This window comes from Puma concolor, chromosome C1 (genome assembly GCF_028749965.1).
Source record: "Puma concolor isolate L17-30 chromosome C1, mPumCon1.1.hap2, whole genome shotgun sequence".
Lineage (NCBI taxonomy): Eukaryota > Metazoa > Chordata > Mammalia > Carnivora > Felidae > Puma > Puma concolor.
The window spans coordinates 50813171-50834506 of record NC_141674.1 but is presented as its reverse complement, the minus strand read 5'-3'; the positions used below and the strand labels follow the sequence as shown (position 1 = coordinate 50834506).

Genomic DNA, 21336 nt, shown 5'->3' with positions numbered 1-21336 from the left:
AATAAGTCAGAGAAAAGACACCATATGATCTCACTCTTATGAGTGAGATGGAATGTAAGAAACAAACGAGCAAAGGGAAAAAGAGAGAGAGAGAGACAGACAGACAGACAGACAGACAAACCAAGAAACAGACTCTTAACTATAGAAAACAAACTGATGGTTGCCGGGGGTGGTAGGGGAGGTGGATAGGTGAAGGGGATTAAGGGTGCACTCACCATGAGAAAAAAAATTAAAAAAAAAAAAAGTTTAATGGTTATTTATTTTTGAGAGTGAGAGCATGAGCGGAGGAGCGGCAGAGAGAGGTGGACAGGGAAGTGGGCTCTGTGCTGACAGCAGTGAGCCCGACGTGGGGCTCAAAATCACGAACAGTGAGATCATGACCTGAGCCAAAGTCGGACGCTCAACCAACTGAGCCACCCAGGTGCCTCCGAAATGATAATTTTTTTAAAGAGGGAAAATTCAACAGAGTAACAAACGGAAGTTTCACAAGGTTGTCAGAAGATCAAATTACCAAGTCAGTATCATTACCGTCACTTCAGCAGTAGCTAATTTAATAAAAATGTAATAGAAAACAAGACATCATTCACAAAGGGGGAAAACTCAGTAAATTATCTCAGAATTAAATTTGAAAAACATTGCACAGAACATTTAAGGAGAAAACTGTAAAAGAAGATCTGATTAAATAAAGAGACATACTATGTTTACAGGGGAAAAAAAAGTATTTCTTAAATTAAAAACATCACTTACTACATCACTTACTAGTAAGTAAGGTCCTTACTAAAAAAAGGACCTTAATATTAAGAAATGTATCAGGGGGCACCTGAGTGGCTCAGTCAGTTAAGCTCTGGGTCATAATCTCACGGTTTGTGAGTTCAAGCCCACATCAGGCTCTGTGCTAACAGCTCAGAGCCTGGAGCCTGCTTCAGATTCTGTCTCCCTCTCTCTCTGCCCCTCCCCTGCTTGCGCTCTGTCTCTCTCTCAAAAATAAATGTTAGGGGAGCCTGGGTGGCTCAGTCGGTTAAGCATATGACCAGCTCAGGTCATGATCTCACGGCTTGTGGGTTCAAGCCCCACGTTGGGCTCTGTGTTGACACCTCAGAGCCTGGAGCCTGCTTTGGATTCTGTGTCTCCCTCTGTTTCTGCCCTGTCCCCGCTCACGCTCTGTCTCTCTCAAAAATAAACAAACATTAAAAAAAATTTTTTTAAATAAATAACGTTAAAAAAATGAAAAGATAAGCCCCATTCACAGTTAACATGAAAATATATAAATATGTTATATTTGTATAATGTATATCTATATATGACTTAATAAAAAAAAGTCACGTTCTCTTAACTTTTATATATTCATAGTCTTTCTGCCCCAAGCTGACTTTGGGCCACCTTCTTCACACTCTCTACCCCACTTCTGCGAGGACTGAGTTGAAAGCTCAGTAAACTTTATGTGATCAGGTAAGTGACCACCAAGTGGACAAGAGAGAAAGAGACCTCAGAGAAGATCCACACATCACTATTTACAGCTCGTGAGCAAACAGTTTTGCTAAAAGTGCCCAGATGTTAAAGAAGGAATCAATGGTCGTTCCACTAAGAATTTTTTACCATCCTGAAAGTGACCTTTCTCCTCATCCCTTTTGTGGCTTCCCGCTCCCAGGTATCCTGGAAGACTTCTACTCACCGGGAAAAGCCTAGGCAAAGGTCTACCTCACAATTACTACATTCCAAAACCCTATCAGAATGTGGCTCTGATATCCTGAAATCTCTGCAGCCCTACCTCTGCCAGGAGCAGCACAGGAATCCACACCCAACTGGTAACTAAGTTCTCTTTTTTACACTACCTGACACTTCCCTTAAACTGCTTCACAGTAAAGTCATGCCGTCCAAGTCCTCCAGGACATAAATAGTTTGGGAATTCCTCTGGCAGCCCAAACAACTAGGCAAATAATCATCGGGTAAAATCTATATGAAATTCCCCCCCACAATGCGAATACCAAGAAGATGAGAGCCCATATAACAATATCACACTCCTCCCCCCCACCAACTTAATTTGTCCAGAGATCAAACCAGGCATCTCATGGTGTTGGCTACGGCAACAGTCAAACAGCAAATATGCAATACAAAGTCGAGAACTTGATTAGCTGTGTGCTATACTCCATTTTGAAATATTTAGAGTGCTGGATAGTATAATATACCAGCATCTTTATGGGAAATTCATGAAGGCCATGAGTTTCCCCAGTACATAAATACAGGAATCTATATCTATATATGAACATATCTGCGTCTACCTATACTTATGGACACATGTAGTATGTTAACATACTCATGTAGTATATTGATGCAGTTCTTAAAGATATTAGGAGTTCTCTAGGATTGTTCAGTCTTTTCAGAAATGAAAAAATAGGCTCAGGGAAGAAGAGTGGTGTACCTATCATCAAATTCCTAGTATGATATTTCTCCAAGTGTGAAATTCGGCGTCAGAATTACATGGGTGATTCACTGAAAAGGCAGATCCCTAAATAGCCATCACAATGACTAGATGAAAATCTCTGAGGGTAGGACCTGGAAAACTGCATTTTAACCACCTCCCAGGTGATTAAGTATATTACATATCTTTGAGTTGAAACCCACTAGGCTAACTCATAAGAAAGCTAGAAACAGAGTCCAGGTTTTTTAAAATCCAGTCCTGGCACTCTATGAAGACCATCTGTCTGTTTCAGACAAGCTATGCAAACCAAGGTAGCAACAAGTTAAATATATAGCACTGTGGCTAACAGTGCAGGGTCTGAGGCCACCTTGCTGAGTTTATACTCTGTCTCTTACTAGTTAGATCACTATGGATAAGATGCTCAATTCTCTGTGTCTTGATAGGCTCATCTCTAATGAGGGTAATAAGAACTACCTCTTCAAGTTGCCAAGAGCATTAAATTAGTTAATGCATATAAAGCGTTTAATATATTGACATATGGTAAGCACTCAATAATATTTTCATACTGCTTGAAAATTATCTTGAAGTATTTTGTTAATTGGGGAACCTCAAAAGCACCCTAAGTGTAATGTGGCCCTCAGTCATAAACACTAATCTGACCCCATACAAAAGATTAAACAGTAAGTGGGGTGCCTGCGTGGCTCAATTGGTTGAGCATCCAACTTCAGCTCAGGTCATGATCTTGCGGCTTGTGGAGTTCAAGCCCACATCGGGCTCTGTGCTGACAGCTCGGAGCCTGGAGGTTGCTTCAGACTCTGTGTCTCCCTCTCTCTCTACCCCTCCCCCACTCACACACTGTCTCTGTCTGTCTCTCTCTCAAAATAAAAATAAACATAAATAAAAGATTAAACAGAAAGGGGTGCGTGGGTGACTCAGTTGGTTAAGCATCCAACTCTTGATCTCAGCTCAAGTCTTGATCTCAGGATCGTGAGTTCAAGCCCCATGTTGGGCTCCATATGCCCGCCACCCAAAAAGAAGATTACGCAGAAAGAGCACTTAAAGATGACTTGGCCACATAGACTTCTAGATCCTAGGGGTTATGAGGCACTTTGATGGGCAGAAAAGTGGATTAAAATCTCAAATCTGTATGTTAAAACGATATAGTTACTTGGATTTCAACTTACCATGACATCTCAACATCATTCCCAAGTGAAAGTTAAAATGCACAGATTTTAATTTATATCATAAGGAATGTGATGAGAACTTACAGATCTGTGCTAAAAGCATGAAGCTAAAAATAATAGTAAAAGTGGTAGGAGGACTAGTAACGTTAGCAGCTACTATTTATGTAATGTGCTAAGCACTTAATGAACATAATCTTTAGTCCCCCCAAATCTTACGAGGTAGACGTTATGTTGCTAATTTTTTAAGTCAAGGACATAAGAAATTTGTCCTAGGATACACAGAGAGTAAGCAGTGGAACAGGGATTTGAAAGCAGGTGCATCTGTCTCCAAATCCATGTTCTCAACTATTACACTATTATCACTTCCTATAGTAACACAATTGAACACTCACCACCAAGGGCTTACAGATGCCAAGGCGTACAATGCCTGGTGGTACGGCTTTCAACACTTCCACGGCTTCAGCAAGTGTGGTGTTCTCCAAAGAGTATTCGTTGACTGAAACCAGGCGGTCTCCAGGTAAGAGTTCTCCTGCTCTTTCTGCAACACCATCTGCCACCAGGGAACGGATCACAATCACTGATCGTGTGGGATCCAAAGGGTCCTAAAGGATCAAGTAAAGAAGAAACAATGAGTGCATTTCTGAAAATACATGTATTCATGATTCTCATTTGACTATTTATTATAAGTGTCCAGCATTCTGGTGATAGTCTTCCAAATTCTTCTGTTAAAATATCGTTCTATACATCCACACAAATATCAGCTTCTATCAAGGTGGAAACATAATCCTAACAATTTCAGTTACATATCTGAGGGTTCAATACATACAAATTTCTTCTTTAAACTTTTGAAAACTGCTATTTTGTTGGACCACAAGTCTATGGACAGTTGAGTAAGATTCTCTGACATCCTCAAGCGTCCATATTATAGACTAAAGACAAGTCTGCTCTTGGGCAATAAATAGGCTTTAAGAGAAGTATACTATGGTAAATGGTACTTCATTTTTATGTATTGCACCAGTATAAAATCCTCCTGTTAAATCAACGAAGTTCAAAACAGACACGGAATCCATGGAATATCCAACTGCATGACAAAAGTATTTTGAAAATAACATAATTATGGGGCGCCCGGGTGGCTCAGTCAGTTAGGCATCCGACTTCGGCCCAGGTTATGGTCTCACAGCTTGTGAGTTCGAGCCCCACATCGGGCTCTGTGCTGACAGCTCAGAACCTGGAGCCTGATTCAGATTCTGTGTCTCCCTCTCTCTCTGCCCCTCCTCTGCGTGTTCCCTGTCTCTCAAAAATAAATAAATGTTAAAAAAAAATAACATAATTATAATTTATAATCTATAACATGATATAGGGACCCCTAGGTGAGAACTATTCTGATGTAAGAAAATGAGCGTCACTTTGCCAACAAAACCAAGGTGAAAAGCTCTCCCATCTACTGGGAAGGCCCCGTTTTTCTTTTTATTAAGCAGCACTAAAGATAATGTTGACATTCAATAAATACATTTGGTTAATAACCAGTTTATAGTCCATTATTTTTTTATTTTATTGGACACTCATATACAGCACTTACTATGTGCCAGGCTCTATTCAAAGTGCTTTACACTAACACTTGTCTCTGTTTTTACAGATGAGGAAACTAAGGCTCAGAAAGTTCAGGAAACTTGCCAAGATTACCCACGTGGTAAGTAGCAGAGCTAGGATTCAAACTCAGCCAGTCTGGCTCCTAGGTTCTTACTCTAGACCATCAGGCTCTGCCACTTGCCCCACTTTAAAATAATGGTACTACAGAGAAAAAATAAATCCCAATCATGACACTTGTTTTGTCTATTTTGTTCCTACAGTTTCATAATGCACATATTATTCCATAAAGTCAAGATGTAGTAACATGAGATTCTACTACTGTTGAACCCTTCCCGACAAATACAAGAGAAACTGTCATGTTTTGTGTTAGAATCAGAAGGCTCAGCAAAGTGAGAATTTGCCAAGTTCCAGGCTTTGTCAGTTTGATATGACTGATGGTTCTTTTGAAGTGTTCTGATCCAGTTTTCCATACCTCTGTGCTTTCGACATCAGAGTTCATTTTCAAGTACTATATGGAATTTTAACCAAATATATCATGTTTAAATCAACAAAAGCCACACAGCTAATTCCTTGAAAAATGCCTTCAAACATAACTGTCATTACTCTCCTTAACCTTGCTCTTCTGCTCCAAGGTCAAGATACTCTTGGTAAATTTCTAACATGCCCTGATGTAGAACACCTCATACATAGGAAAAGGACTGAAAGTAAAAATAGTCATGAGTACTCACTAATAAAGTACATAGTGCTAAACTATAATTACACCAATATTTTCAAGTAGAGGGAGCTATTGCATAGGAAGAGAAGAGAAAAGAACAAAAAAAAAAAAGTACAGTGGTATATCAGCAGGCAATCAGTGCAGATATAAAAGAGCTGTCTGTTTTGTCACCAGCAACCATGAATCACAACACACTTTTCATTCTGAAATATGAAACCATTACATTTTAAGTCTGACACACTAATAAATAAGCTGTACAATTATGTCCTTCATTTAGGATGTCAGTTTATGATGAAAGGCTTTTTTATTAGGGGGGAAGGGAAACTACATAATAGCATATTCCTCTCATGAAATGCCCAGAAAGCAGCTAGCATTACTTCATTTTAATAATTACTAAACTTTCTTAGGGAAAAATGCAACAGTAAAATATACCAAAAGCAAATAAATGATTTCACTAGGTTGGCGTGAGCAATCTCTTTGCAGAGTCATAGAACACCAAATCAGAAAGTACTATTTTTAACCTCAACTGGGTGAACAGGTTTTCAAAATGCAACCAGCTGAAATGATAATCAGAAACATTTGAAAGAAAGATTAACCAGGAAATAATAGAAATAGAATGATTAACACATTTGCCTTATTACAGAAAAGTCGTGGTGAGCATTCATTTATACAAAGCGCAGTCTTCTTTAGACCTCAAGCTAGCACCAGGTATGCTTCCTTACTAAAATTTATTCAGGCTTAGACCTCTAGTTATTCTGAAGACTAAGTCCGATCTACCACTGCTTTTCCTGGAGGAGAGAACCCAATGGCAGCGTCTTTGTCATTTAAAAAAAAAAAAAAAGAAAGAAAAGCCATCCATTTCTGAAGATGCCCCATTATGCATAATCACTATTTCATTTTCTGTGATGACTTTTCTAACTGTGTGATTTCCTATGTAGCCGAATGAAGTTGCTTTAATGAGTAACAGTCATTTCCTTTCATGGGGCATCACACGCAGCAGCCGCCCTATGGAAAAACAGCAGCTGCTACTGCCTACTGGGGCGACTGCTGTCCTTGAGGCTTCGCTGCATTAAAAATGCTTAAAAACCAGCCCGATTTAGGCTACTCATCATCAGAAAGGCCTGTTTTCTGAAAAATCTAGCCCACAGTATCATACCCATGTTGTAGCAAACAAAATGTTATAACGGTTGTTTCTAAAGACCTCTACCCAACTTTGAGACCCCATGTAAATTTTTTTTAAGTTCCCATCAGTTCTTATGACCATTTCTCATGATTTTAAAACCTCTGATTTTTCCTATTGTGGTAAATAACACTGCAAGGAACATGGTCTTCCAAAATCAAGACATTGTTTTAGACTAAGCAGTCAATAGAGGGCACTAAAGACCAATCACAGAACACAAGAAACAGCATCTTTTACTATGACAACTACTCTCTTCTGAAGGATTTGGTTCTTCTTCTTTCTTCAAAAGCCTTATATTATTGTACACATTATAACAGTATTCCATATGCTTGCTTCAACTTAACCATTTATGAAACTTGTCCCCTACAGCTCCTAAAAATATTAGCAAATAAAGACAATCAGTTATTAGCAAATAAAGACAATCAGTTAAGGACAGCTAACTTCCCTCAGAATGCCAGACCAAGACAGGAGATCTGACTTGAATTCTTCTCACTACTTAGCAATGAAATCCTGAGAATCCAAATACCTGGTCTGTAAGTGCATACAATCACTGTGCCTGCCTGAAGAAAAGTGCACATAAGAATTTTTGAGGTTTCTTGAAGTGATGCTAACATTTGATGTTATAAACACAGGATGTTTCCATGTTGGGGGAAATCCAAGTTGACAGACTTCTCTCCTCCCATAATCCCTGACTCGCATTACCACTTACCCAAGCACTCACTTAATCCCTCTCCCCTAACCCCTCCACTGAGTTGCTAGCTAAGGCATGTCAATTTGAACTTCTATCTTTTCTACCTGACCCTTTCTCTCCATTTCTGCCACAACTAAGTTGGTTCAGCTTCTCATTATTTCTTGCCTCTGCAACTGTTTGTCTCACTGTCTCCACTCTTGCTCCCATCAGTTTATTTTCCACAGAAATAAAAGAATGATCTTTAACAATAAAAATGTGATGAGGGGCGCCTGGGTGGCCCAGTCGATTAGCGTCTGGCTGCGGCTCAGGTCGTGATCTTGCAGTTTGTGAGTTTGAGTCCTGCATGGGGCTGTCTGCTGTCAATGCGGAGCCTGCTCTGGATCCTCTGTCCTCCTCTCTCTGCCCCTCCCTTCCTCACTTGCTCTTGCTCTCTCTCTCCCCCTCAAACATAAATATTTTAAAAAATAAATAAAAATTAAATTTAAAATGTGGTCATAATTTCTTCTCTATTTGAAACACTTCAGTGACACCCAATTGCCTTCGGACCATGTCTTAACTGCTTGTGAGAGCAATTCCTTCAGATGTGCAGAGGAGTCTAGGCTCCTATCGCTCTCCCTACACGTGAGACTGCCCATTTCCATTTGCTTCGCACATCGTCCCAAAGATACAGAACTACTGAAATCCAGCGACTGTGAAATGCTTTGATGTGTTGCCTGACATCCGACAAACCAGTCCATCTGCCAGGAATACTTTCTCTGCTCCACTGCCACTTATCTACCTTTTCACCATCAGAGTCCACTCAAGTGTTTCCACCAATGGGAAGCCTTCCCTGACTTTCTCCTCTTGTGATCCCCTAATTCTAGAAGAGGACTTCCATATAGCATTTGTCATAATATAGTTTTCCTTATTGTCCCATATCTCTTAAAATAAGTTGGGTCTCCTGCTTGTTAGATGTATCCATGGCACCTTGCATTTTCTCTATTATAACACTTCTGGCATTTTTCAGAAATTATTTTAACTGTCTTATCTATTAAAAATAAGCTTCGGGGCGCCTGGGTGGCGCAGTCGGTTAAGCGTCCAACTTCAGCCAGGTCACAATCTCGCGGTCCGTGAGTTCGAGCCCCGCGTCAGGCTCTGGGCTGATGGCTCAGAGCCTGGAGCCTGTTTCCGATTCTGTGTCTCCCTCTCTCTCTGCCCCTCCCCCGTTCATGCTCTGTCTCTCTCTGTCCCAAAAATAAATAAACGTTGAAAAAAAAATTAAAAAAAAAAAAATAAGCTTCATGAGAGCGAGGGTGTGTTTACTTATTAGCTGATTTCCAGGACCTACTAAAGTGAATGCCATATGGAAGGTACTGAATAGTAGTTGAAATATTGAATGGTAAACTATTTACCTTCTCTCTCCTCACTGGACTGTTAAGTCAAAGGCAAGGGCCACATCCCGTCATATATGAATAGGAACAATGGTTAGCACTTACTGAGTGTTTGCCATGCCAGGAATGTTCTAGGAATCTTACTAGAATTCATTTATTAACCTTCACACCACCATGAGGTAAGTACCATTATTATCCCTACTTTCAGGATGAGAAAACTAAGACAGAGGAAAAGTACCCAAGGCGCACAGTTGAGAAATGGCAGAGGCAGAATTTAAACCACCTGGTAAAGTTCCAGGGTTGACACTCTTAGCCACTAAGTGATGCAGCTTCCCTATCTTCAAGTACTTGCCAAACGAATTAGTACTGAAAGAAGGCAAATTGATAGAAGATATATTTATTACCTTGCCAAAGTGTGTAAACTGAGGCCCTTACGTTTATATATATATACAGGTTTATATACCAGTACCTAGTTGATGAAGTTAGTTTAGCACAGAATGTAGAGCTGGGCTGCCATGTACAAATAAAACATGCATTTGTTTGCCAAATTTTAATTTATACCTACTTTCTCAAGAATCCATTCATTTGATGACCTGAAGACACCTTTACATGAAGGGATACATACATGTGACAATAATTATGCCCAAATGGATAGGATTCCAAGTTTCTACAATGTCTATAAAATGTAGTATATGAATATTTGTGTACCTTCCCACAGATCAAAGAGATCAGAGTTCACATAAGATAAGGCAAGGTGCAGGGGCATCACCTGGGGCAGAATGGTGGCTCAGTTGAAATGTAGGCTCTGTGAGAGACGGCTATCAACCTGAAGATGTGGGGAGCTCTAGCCATGAAGCTGTCACATAAGCAAAACTACCAATACAAGCAAGCAGCGACGGCAAGCTCACCGGAAAGGCATGGAGCAGGGAATGTTAGAGAGAAGAAATAAACAAGAAAAGTGGTCACATTTAATAAAATTGGCCAGTGCATCAGTAAGAGGTATTTTTTAAAGAGGAACATGAGACGTATACCCTGGACTATTCTGACATTTAACATGTATATGCTTTGTAGTATTACTCCAATGTAGAAAAATAGATATCAAGGTGTAAACAATGACCTTACTACATGAATTCAAAATAAAGAACAACTTTTTGATTATTTTTTCATTCTATATTTAATACCCTAACTTTTAAAAGCATTAAGGAAATGGAATATGAATTTTTATAGTAGAATGGCATTGAGAAAGAGCATATTTTATTTCAGATAAAAAACCTGTGTCTAATAGATCAATGGAACAGGATAGAGAGCCCAGAAATACACCCATGCTTATATGGCCAATTAATCTAGACAAAAGCTGCAAGAATATACAATTGGGAAAAAATAGTCTTTTCAATAAATGGTGCTGGGAAAACTGGACAGTTACATGCTCTATGAAAGGACTGCTTTCTTACACCATACACAAAATAAATTCAAAAGGGATTAAAGATCTAAATGTGAGACCCAAAACCATAAAACTCTTAAAACACAGGCAGTAATCTCTTAAACATCAGCGTTACCAACGTATTTATGGATATATCTCCTCAGGCAAGAGAAAGCAAAACTAAAAATAAACTATTGGGACTATACCAGAATGAAAAACTTCAGCACAGCAAAAAAATAATCAACAAAACAAAAGGCAACCTAGCAAATGGGAGAAAGTGTTTGCAAATAATATATCTGATAAGGGGTTAATATCCAAAATATGTAACTTACACAACTCAACACCAAAAAGAAACTGACGAAAAAATGGATAGAGGACCTGAACATTTTCCTAAAAAACATATACAGATGGCCAGCAGACACAGGAAAAGATGCTCAATATCACTAATAACTAGGGAAATGAAAATCAAAGCTACAATGAAATATCATCCTACCCTGGTCAGAATGACTAGTATCGAAAAGATGAGAAGTGACAAACAAGTGTTGGCAAGGATGTAGAGAAAAGGAAACCCTCATGCACTGTTGGTGGGAATATAAATTGGTGTAACCACTGTGGAAAACAGTATGGAGGTTCCTCAAAAAATTAAAAATAAATACCCTAATCCCATTGCCGGGATTTACAACAGCCAATATATGGAAGCAACTCAAGTGTCCATCAATAGATGAATGAATAAAGCAAATGTGGTATATATATATACAGTGGAATATTACTCAGCCATTAAACAGAATGAAACCTTGCCATTTTCAACAACATGGATGGCCATTATGCTAAGTGAAATAAGTGAGACACAGAAAGACAGATGCCATATGATTTCACTTATAGGTAGAATCTAAAAAACAAATTAAACAAACAGACTGTCAAATACAGAGAACTTGTGGTTGCCAGATGGGAGGTAGGAAGGAAGATCAGTGAAATAGGTGAAGGGGATTAAGAGGTACAAACTTCCAGTTAGTTATAAAACAAATACGTCACAAAAACAAAAAGTACAGCATAGGGAATATATTCAGTCAGTAATATTGTTGTATGGAGTCAGATGGTGACTACGATTATCATGATGAGCAATAAGTAATGTATAGAATTGGCAAATCACTATATTGTACACCTGAAACTAACATAACACTGTATGTCAACTACACTTCAATAATTTTCAAAATGTGTATAAATTGCTTTACCTTTGATAATTTTGACACTGTTAACTGAGTACAGTATATTAAAATATAAAATTGGCCTATGTAAACTCATGAGAGGAAATATGGTTAAGTCATATAGTCTTAATCCTACATTTAATTACTCTAAGTAGTTTAATTATTAAAGTTCTTTGCTGCTGTACAGCTCACCACACCAAAATAACTGCTCTCCCATATTACCGGAGTCCTTCATCAAAATGAAATGATTAAAAAAAAAAAAAAAAAAGACTAGGAATACAACCTAAATAATTATGAAATAGAAAGTGCTCTACAAATGAACAGATATCCTAATCAATGAATTCAATGTCTTGGTATACATTATCACAGAATTAGGCTATTGAGCCTAACTCCACAAATACTCAGATCAGTGTGAGGAAGTATATTTCAAAGATAATTTTAAAGAATCTACATAATTTCTGGATAACATGAAGTAGGTAGCTATGAAATATTTGATCAGAGAATTGTTCCAAATCAGTAATGTTCAACTGAGAGAAAACTATAAAAGTAGCAAGCAGCAAGTATTTGTTTCTTGAAGAGCATACTCTTAAATGTGGCCATTATTATTTGAACTAAAGAGTATTAGGGGCGCCTGGGTGGTTTAGTTAGTTAAGCATCCAGCTCTTGATTTTGGCTCAGGTCATGATCTCTCTGTTCATGAGATTGAGCCCCATATTGGGCTCTGCATTGATGGTGCAGAACCTGCTAGAGATTCTCTCTTTCTCTGCCCTTCCCCTGATCACACTTCCTCTTTCAAGATAAATAAAAGAAACATTAAAAAAAAATCTTTGATCTCAAAAGAGTATTAAGTTAAAACGTAAATAAGTAGATTTTCAACGATCTCAAGGAAGTTACTAAATGGAGAACACTGAAAGAAACCATTACATTTAAAAGGGAGACCACTAACTTCTCCATCCTGGAGGTAGACGGAAGAAGCAACTGGTACAAAGAAAGGCAAAGGAAAGTTTATTTTACACACACACACACAGGAAAAAAAAACAGTGATCTGCAGAAGCTCTGAGGTACAGCTGGCATGAATTAAAATTTCCATTGTGAGCAACGTCAATCAGAAAACAGGAATCCAAAGTTTTTTTTTTGTTTGTTTTTTTTTTTTTTAAGGAGAAAATATACATAGGAGAGAAAGACAAGGAAGACAGCTATTCAATCCACTAGTGGTAGGATGGGTATGGATTAGAGGTCAGGGGACAAGTTTTGAGCCCCAGCTTGGTGCCAGCCTGGCTGTGTATAGTTTCAGAAGTTCATTTCTCTGAGTCAGTTTCTTCAATTGTAAAATGAGAACACTGGATACATGACAGTTAGGATCTGTTTCCCCAACTCCAAAATCCTGTAACTAAATTTGACAGACAATCTTGAGTCAAATTTGTCATTAATTTCTACCAAAACATTCAGAAAACCACTGTAAAAAGTAGAGAATGATGGAAGTTAATTCAAAACACAGCTTCAGTAATGAAAAAGATGTACACTCTGGTCACAAATATGGTATAATTTCAGTTAGTGGGGTCTTTTAAGAACTCATAAAAAGGCCACCGACTACATAAGATCTAACTTCTTGGATACTGTACCATCAAAATGAAACATATGACAAAATGTTTATGACATGTGCCTTTTTTTTTAATAAGTTGAATCTTAAAACAACTTATGTTTTTCCCTTTGCGATTTTTAGATTGCAACAAAGACATGTCAGGGACTATTACTTGAATTAAAATCACTAACATAGTTCTGGTTTAAGATAGTGGGATGTAATTAATTATACTCAAAGAGCTTCTGATTTGACCAACAAGCTAAGCATTTACTTTTAGGAAAGAGAAATAAATGTATTTATAGTGAATGCAAGGCAATAAATAAATGATTTGATGAATAATGGGCAAGCTACCTTATTAGAATTTAATCCCATTTTTAACTATTTTATAATATAGCCAAGTATTACACTAATCGTACCAATTACCGCAACACCATCGTGTTCAAAGTACCCACAAAATACATTCAGTGCACTCAAGATAGATTAAACTGATATGGTTCCTGGCTTCTTGTGTCTTATTACTTCCTAAATACCATTAGGCATTAAGAATAGATTTTTCCATGCATCATACATAGAACCGAACAGTCCCTGAGCAGCACAGTAAGCACAGCATGTGAGGCAATTAAAAGTGCAATGAAAGAGAACTGGACAGAGAAACTTGCTAAAAATTCAAAATATATTGCAAACAGGAAAAAAAATACAGAAGCTTGCACATAATTTTATTCTGCATAGCTTGGTACTTCAAGTCTATTTTAAGCCCTATAATAATTTAAATGGTTCAACCAGGAGTCCCATGGAAATTGCTTCTTGAAGACTATTGCTTTCTTTTATCCCCCTCTAGTCTCTGATTAGATATTTTCCTTGGATATTAGATCTGTTGCTTGAAGGTTTCATCTACTGAAAATTTTTTGTCATGCTGTAATTGTTTCCCATTCACTCCTGGCCCAGGACTTTTGCTGGTTTTAAGGAAAATAAAACAAAATCAACAACACAAATGTTCTTTACCTGTAAGTCCCCTCATTTGTCTGGAAAGTCCACTAGGCAGACAGTAGTACTCAAGTACAGACTCATACCCTCTATTAAAATTACAGTAGCTGAAAAAAAAATGCCATTGATTGAAATGTGAATATACTTCACATTATGGGACTGCACACTTAAAAATGGTTAAGATGGTAAATTTTATGATATGTGTATTTTACAATTTTCTAAGTAGAAAATGAATTTATAAATAAATATTGCAATATCATCCAAGGAAAAAACTACAGAAATTTAAATCTACTATGATGCAGGGCAAGTATAGACACATAAAATTTGTAAAAGCTTTTCTAATGTTAATTTTGGAATTTATTTTCATTTTCCATACAAATCATTCTCAGCCTAAGCATTTAGAAATACTAGCTGAGACTTGGGTTTCTCATCTGTAACTGGGAAGAACAACAGTACAGATTTCATAGAGTTGTGCAAAGCATTAAATGACACAGGTCACATAAGGGGCTTTATAAGTCCACAGCAAGCACTTCATAAGCGCTAATCCTATTCTATGGTTATCACTGTGAAGATGATGATGGAGAAGTCAGTAGGAAATAGGAGATTGAGGAGTTAACAATTACCACTGAGTTTACAGTCTTCTAAATTCAACTGAGCATGTGTGATTTAAACCAACAGTTCTATCAACTACTGAACTATTTGTGATATGATGCTTATGTGGTAACACACGGAAATAAAGAGCTGACCCTACACTCTCCAGGTTACGAAGATCTCGGCATCAGAAGAGAAGCTCAGAGCAGCACGGCATCCTCAGCCCTCCTTCTCTCTTGAAGCAGACACTGAAAGACAGGAGCCATCTCCAGGCTGGGAGGTATGCTGACAAGCATAGCCATAGCAAGGACACAGGATGCCATTCACTCTTGAGAAAAAATTCTGTGATTTTTTTTTTTTAATCCTTGAAAGGGCAACCAATACTCTGTAGTATGTAGCATGCAACGTGCAGAATAAAACTTTGCCAACTCTGAAACTGTTCAGGAACAAAGGCCACAGAGTCCTGCTGGAAAATCTAGGATGCAACACACATAGTTTGCACTCTCTGGTGGTAAGAAAGCCGCCAGGTCTCTCAAAAGCACAGGCCAAGTGGGAAGAGTAGAGGCGAGGGACCGCAAGATTCAGAAATGATCTCAAGTAAACCTTTTGGAATTGTAGTAAGTATTTTTCTCTGGAAAGACAACTGGAAATTTTTTGGTCTTTTATCATGGTGTTAAGCCACAGTCATGAAGAATCAATGTTGTTCCTATCACACTACTAGAGCACAGACTTAGGAGCCCAGCTCCACCCACTGATTGGGTGATTTTGAGCAAATTCCTTAACCTCTTGCCATTTTCTTAAGTCATAAAATGAAGATGATTACAGGACCTACCTCATGGGGTGGTAGGGATGATTAAATCAGTTTATGTGTATATCGAGGCCTTAATGTGCAACACAGAGTAAGCAGTACATAATTCATAATTACTATTTTTACCATGTGAAATGTGAGTCCTGTTTTCCATATAAAATATGAGAACACAAAGTTTCTCAAAGGATTTTTCATTAAAAGGAATAAAACTGACAAATTTAGATACATAGTTAACAGATACTAACGAAAAAAAGACTTGAAATAAGGACCAAGTAATCAATTCTAGGACAGGAAATTCCTGTGCCTGGAGTGTCCACTACCTGTTTGTCTACAAGGCATACCTCAGTTCCCTGTGAGGCCCCTCTGAATCCTAAGAAACAATCATCACAGAGCCTCAGTCTTACTTCCAGCACCACTAAAACCATAATGTATTATACAGAGTTGTTCTCAAGTCTGTTCCCTTTATTATATTTAACATATGTTTATTTATCCACTGACTCTCTACTCCCGATTGAATTTAAATTCCATGAGGACACAGAGTCTATGATTTACTTTGTTCACTACTATCTTCTTCCTGTCTAGAACAGTGCCTGCCATAGAAGATACTCAGTATATATTTGTTAAAGTTCTATAAATATCTCTTTTCATCTTTATATACCCCATACTAGGTCATACTAAATGGACACTTTTTTTATTTTTTTATTTTATTTTATTTTTAAAAAAAAATTTTTTTTTTAACATTTATTTATTTTTGAGACAGAGAGAGACAGAGCATGAACGGGGGGGAGGGTCAGAGAGAGAGGGAGACACAGAATCGGAAGCAGGCTCCAAGCTCTGGGCCATCATCAGCCCAGAGCCCCACGCGGGGCTCGAACTCACGGACCGCGAGATCGTGACCTGAGCTGAAGTCGGACGCCTAACCGACTGTGCCACCCAGGCGCCCCTGGACACTTTCTTTAAATGTTTATTTATTTTTGAAAGAAAGAGAGCGAGCACGCATGTGAGAGTGGGGAAGGGACAGAGAGAGGGGGAGACAGAGGATCTGAAGCAGGCTCTGCGCTCATAGCAGATTCTGACATGGGGCTCGCGGGGCTTGAACTCACGAGCAGTGAGATCATGACCTGAACCAAAGTCAGCCTCTTAACCAACTGGGCCACTCGGGTGCCCCTGAACAATAATTTTTTTTTGAGGGAGACAATGAGTAACAGGTATAGTCACTGTGTGCTCAGATTCTATGTTTTTGAATCGTCATCATTTTTCAGTAACTGGTAACATATTATTTTATGCCTAGAAAGTGTGGGCATTTATATGCATCTTTTATTTAATATTTATAACTCTATAAGGCAAATACGATTTCTATCTTAGAGATTATTATTTTAGTAAACTGAGAATAAGGAAGACTAACAAGCCTGTCCAAAGTCCTAGGGAGTCACAGCCAGAATGAAAATCCTGGTCCTGACTCCTAAGCTAGTGCTGTTAACCATCCTATGTGTTCACAGTGGCATACGGGTGAATGTAACATCTGACTAAAGTAAAATACGAAGGGAACAGCTGAAAGGGAAACCTGAGCCCTAGAACATGGTATGTAAAGATCAGGCAGCCAATCCCCTTTCATGCATCATTAACAAATTAGGCCTTTGGTACCAGAAGGAGGCAGCACACTTCCCAGCCCTCACTGGGAATAGCATGGCTTCTCTGGATCACTGCCTGGCTCCAAATGACACCCACACACAGGGCAGAGCAGTACAAATCACCATGCCTTGGGAAAACAGATTCTCAATACCTGTTGGTGTTTTTGATTCACTCTTTCTGCCATACTCTAGGAAGGGCTATGACGGTCATCTACTGCCATGGCTCTCGAGGCTGACATCACAACCAAGTGAGGACTTCTACAAGACACCCACACGCAGAGGTAGGGGAAGACGGGGCATGAAATAGCTCTGAAGAACGAATTTCTTCTTTAGACCAACATGGTTTCTTGAGTTATTATTCTGTTTTTAATTACATGGGAAACAGATACATAGCTAGACTGATATCCACTAACTTCCTGGAATATGTTCAGCATTTCACAAGATAGATGTAATTACCAGGTTTTGCAGTAAATCAGCTCTCTGTGGTTGTTTCATAAACACTAATATTTACAGTTTGGCTATTTGTGAAATACTCATGAAAGGTAATATGACAAATATACCATTTACAGGATCTCCTCCTCCTCAGCATTGCCTTCTAGTACAAAGCAGAAACATTTGTTAAAAGAGGAGCCACCCTATTAGAAAGCACCAACCAGCTGACGAGCATTTGCTCCCTGCCCTCTATTCTCTCTCCCCACCATTAGACACAATGGGATTTTTTTTTTTTTTTTTTTTTTTTTTTTTTTTGCCAAATTCGTATTCCAGAGGAGCCATGAAATTCCCGTAAAGTTCAACATCAGGCCTGACTTAAGATCTTTGGGGCCTCCTGCTAACTTCATCCCCCTGCAGCTGCCTCGCTAAGGCAAGCTTTTGATCTGTACTATCTGGATTTCAAGCTGATATACACACAGCCTCTTTGATCTCTTATTAAGTGGCTTCTGGTCTCCTGATGCCTTTAGTCTTGCTGAACTGTGGTTTTTGGAAGTCAGTCATCATCCTGAGCACAGTACAAACTCCACACACCAGGAGTGGGCTCCCTTCATTCACCCACTTCGCAGGCTTGAAAAGCAATCTTTAAGCCATGAGAGAATTTCCCCACTAGCCACAATCAATCCACTCCATGAACACACTACTAAGAATTATTTTTCAAATGAAGCAGCTTAAAATGATTTAAAGGATACAGAACTTTCCCATAGAGGGAAAGGGAGCAAATCCTCTGTGAAAAGAAATCTTCACCCCAGTTGGCACTGAAGCTTACAGTACTTTGATGTTAATAAAAATAAATGTGGACAGGAATCAGGGATGAGCACAGAATAGCCTTTATCAGTCCCAAGTTCCATTAAGCAAAAGTGACCTTTAAATGCAGATGTGTGGTTTGTTCAACAGCAAGCTATAGGAGGATATATTTATGAGAACATGTATACGACCATTAGTAGCAGATTGATGGCATTTTTCTTAGTCTTACTGTCTTAATCCTACCTGGGTGAAGTAAACCCAAAGAACTCCTTTAAAAAAAAAAGACATAAGCAACAAAAGAAAAAATCAAAAAGATATTGGTGTCCATGTTATGAGATCCCTTGAGCATGAAAGTGTAGCTATATAGTATATCCTCCGTGTCTTAGATTCTGGAATTAGTGTAGGTTTGTAATTGGTTTTTAATATTACTAACATAGGCTGTATTATATGTTAAAATTATGTTGATACCTATCTAATTCTATATCTTAAAGTCTATGAACTAATCGCCTAATAAGAACACAAAGATACTGGACTTCCACAAGTTAGTGAACACTATGTATTCTTAACAGCATTCACCTAAAATAGCAAAAATTAAAATCCTTAATTGCTTCTCTTTATAAACTCAAGTTTTCTCATAAACAAGATTAAAACTGATAGAAGAAATAGGAATAGACTTTTGGGCACTAGCAGCATTGTATGAATATAAACCATTTATGCCCTTAGCTTCAAAAATCAATAAATTAATTACTGCCGGGATGCCTGGATGGCTCAGTCAGTTAAGCGTCCGACCGGAGCTCATGTCATGATCTCACAGTTTGTGAGTTCGAGCCCCAGGTCAGGCTCCATGTTGACAGCTCAGAGCCTGAAGCCTGCTTTGGATTCTGTGTGTGTGTGTGTGTGTGTGTGTGTGTGTGTGTGTGTGTGTGTCTCTTTCTGCCCCTCTCCCACTCACGTTCTGTTTCTCTTTCAAAAATAAACATTAAAATTTTTAAAATAAATACAACAATTACTGCCAATATAAAGTCGAAACAAAATGAATAGTTATACATTGCTATCACTTATTAATCTGTCCATAGCATGGAAAATCATTAGCAAATTCATGAATCAGGCACCTGCTTAGACTTTGTTTTCCAGAGAATTATCTAATTAAAGAAATGACACTACATAAGAAGGCATCAATTTTAAGTAGTCTAAATACATAGGAGTCTCACAAATGGTTATATGCAAGCAATTTAGTAAAAATGTACCAAAATTTAAAAGATATGTGCTCTTTTGATGAGCAATTCTAGGAATTCATCCTAAGAATCATCCCCACCTTTTTACAAAAGAGTATGGCAAGGATATCCACTATAGCTACATTTGAAATGCCCACTAAATAGGTGCAGGAGATTGGTTAAATAAATTACTATACATCAACAATAATATACTATGTGGTTATTAAAAAGAATTACATAGATCTATAAATACCAAAATGAAAGAACATATAACTGAGATAAAACGCAATGTGCTTAAAGTATGTTTGACATACTCCATTCATATGTAAAAAAAAATTTTTTAAACTACTACTTTTATTACTTTGTATGTATAATATATCTCTGAAAGGATAGACAAGAAAAACAGGAGTTTTTATCTAGGAGAAGTGAAGGGACTATGGTCAGAGGTAGATTTACTTTTCACAGGATACCTTTATGTACTTTGAATTTTTATGCCATATGTATGTATTACTTATTTTAAAAAACATTCCTTACATTCAGAGGAAGTCATTCTGTTGCACATATAAGAAAAAAGCCAATTTAGGGGCACCTGGGTGGCTCAGTCAATGGAGTGTTCAACTTTGGCCCAGGTCATGATCTCACGGTAAGTTCGAGCCCTGCGTCAGGCTCTGTGCTGACAGCTCAGAGCCTGGAGCCTACTTAGGATTCTGTGTCTCCTTTCTCTCCCCCTCCCCTTCTCACATTTGGTCTCTCTCTTTCAAAAATAAATAATAAACATTAAAAAAAATTAGAATAAAGCCAATTTAATGACAAATACATGAAATTTACACAATCTCTTCCTATAACTTTTTAAATCTTTTAAAGAGAATTCATCTAATGGAGTTAGGAAAAAGTCAGGCAAAAACTACATACTAAGTTTTTCTAACAAACACTAAGCCATACCATATCCAAGACTCAGCAATACTATAGTCATTCATATTCATACTCTTTGGGCTTTATAACCCATTTCTTCTGTTAAGAAAAATTAATCTTTTTTTTTATACAGAGGAATATTTTCACTATTATTTTTAACGAATCATCATTCGTCTTTGGTCTTTCAAACAACTTTTTAAAATATCGCTAACAGTATTTATGTGTGAATCACCTCTCAATGGCTGTGCTATTATGCTTTCTATTTTTATCTATCTTAGAGTCTGAGATAAACCCAAAGTCTTTTAAAAATATCGGCTTTGGCAAAAATTGAGTCTGTCCATATCAGGAGGGGAGAGAAACGAGGACTGGGATGTGGGAGGAAGGAGAATTATTGGTTAATAAATTTTACCTTCTAAATCACTGAAATTCAAAAGTACTAAGAATGGCAATATCATGGCTAATGTTCAAAAATTGGCTAATGTCAAACATTTCCAGTGAATTATAATCATGAGGGGTTATTCGAAGTTCAACATAAATCAAAACACCAGAAAATATCCACTTGCCGTCTTTAATACGTAAGGTCAACCTAAGGTGAAATCCACAC

At 37.9% G+C, this 21336-nt stretch overlaps 1 protein-coding gene and 1 long non-coding RNA gene across 7 annotated transcripts in view; one reads left to right on the top strand and one right to left on the bottom strand.

The window, feature by feature from the left end:
- The window catches only part of PATJ (PATJ crumbs cell polarity complex component), a 367672-nt gene that overhangs the window by 259549 nt on the left and 86787 nt on the right, over positions 1-21336 (bottom strand). For all 6 annotated transcript variants that reach the window (XM_086717156.1, XM_086717157.1, XM_086717152.1 and 3 more), the window contains exon 18: positions 3996-4205. In XM_086717156.1, the coding sequence (XP_086573282.1) occupies positions 3996-4205 (210 nt within the window). The remainder of the gene's footprint in view (positions 1-3995; positions 4206-21336) is intronic.
- Positions 1738-17771, top strand: LOC147578067 (uncharacterized). Its single transcript, XR_015254750.1, has 4 exons — positions 1738-1805; positions 5240-5293; positions 15101-15211; positions 17563-17771. It is a non-coding gene; the product is annotated as an uncharacterized LOC147578067 (long non-coding RNA).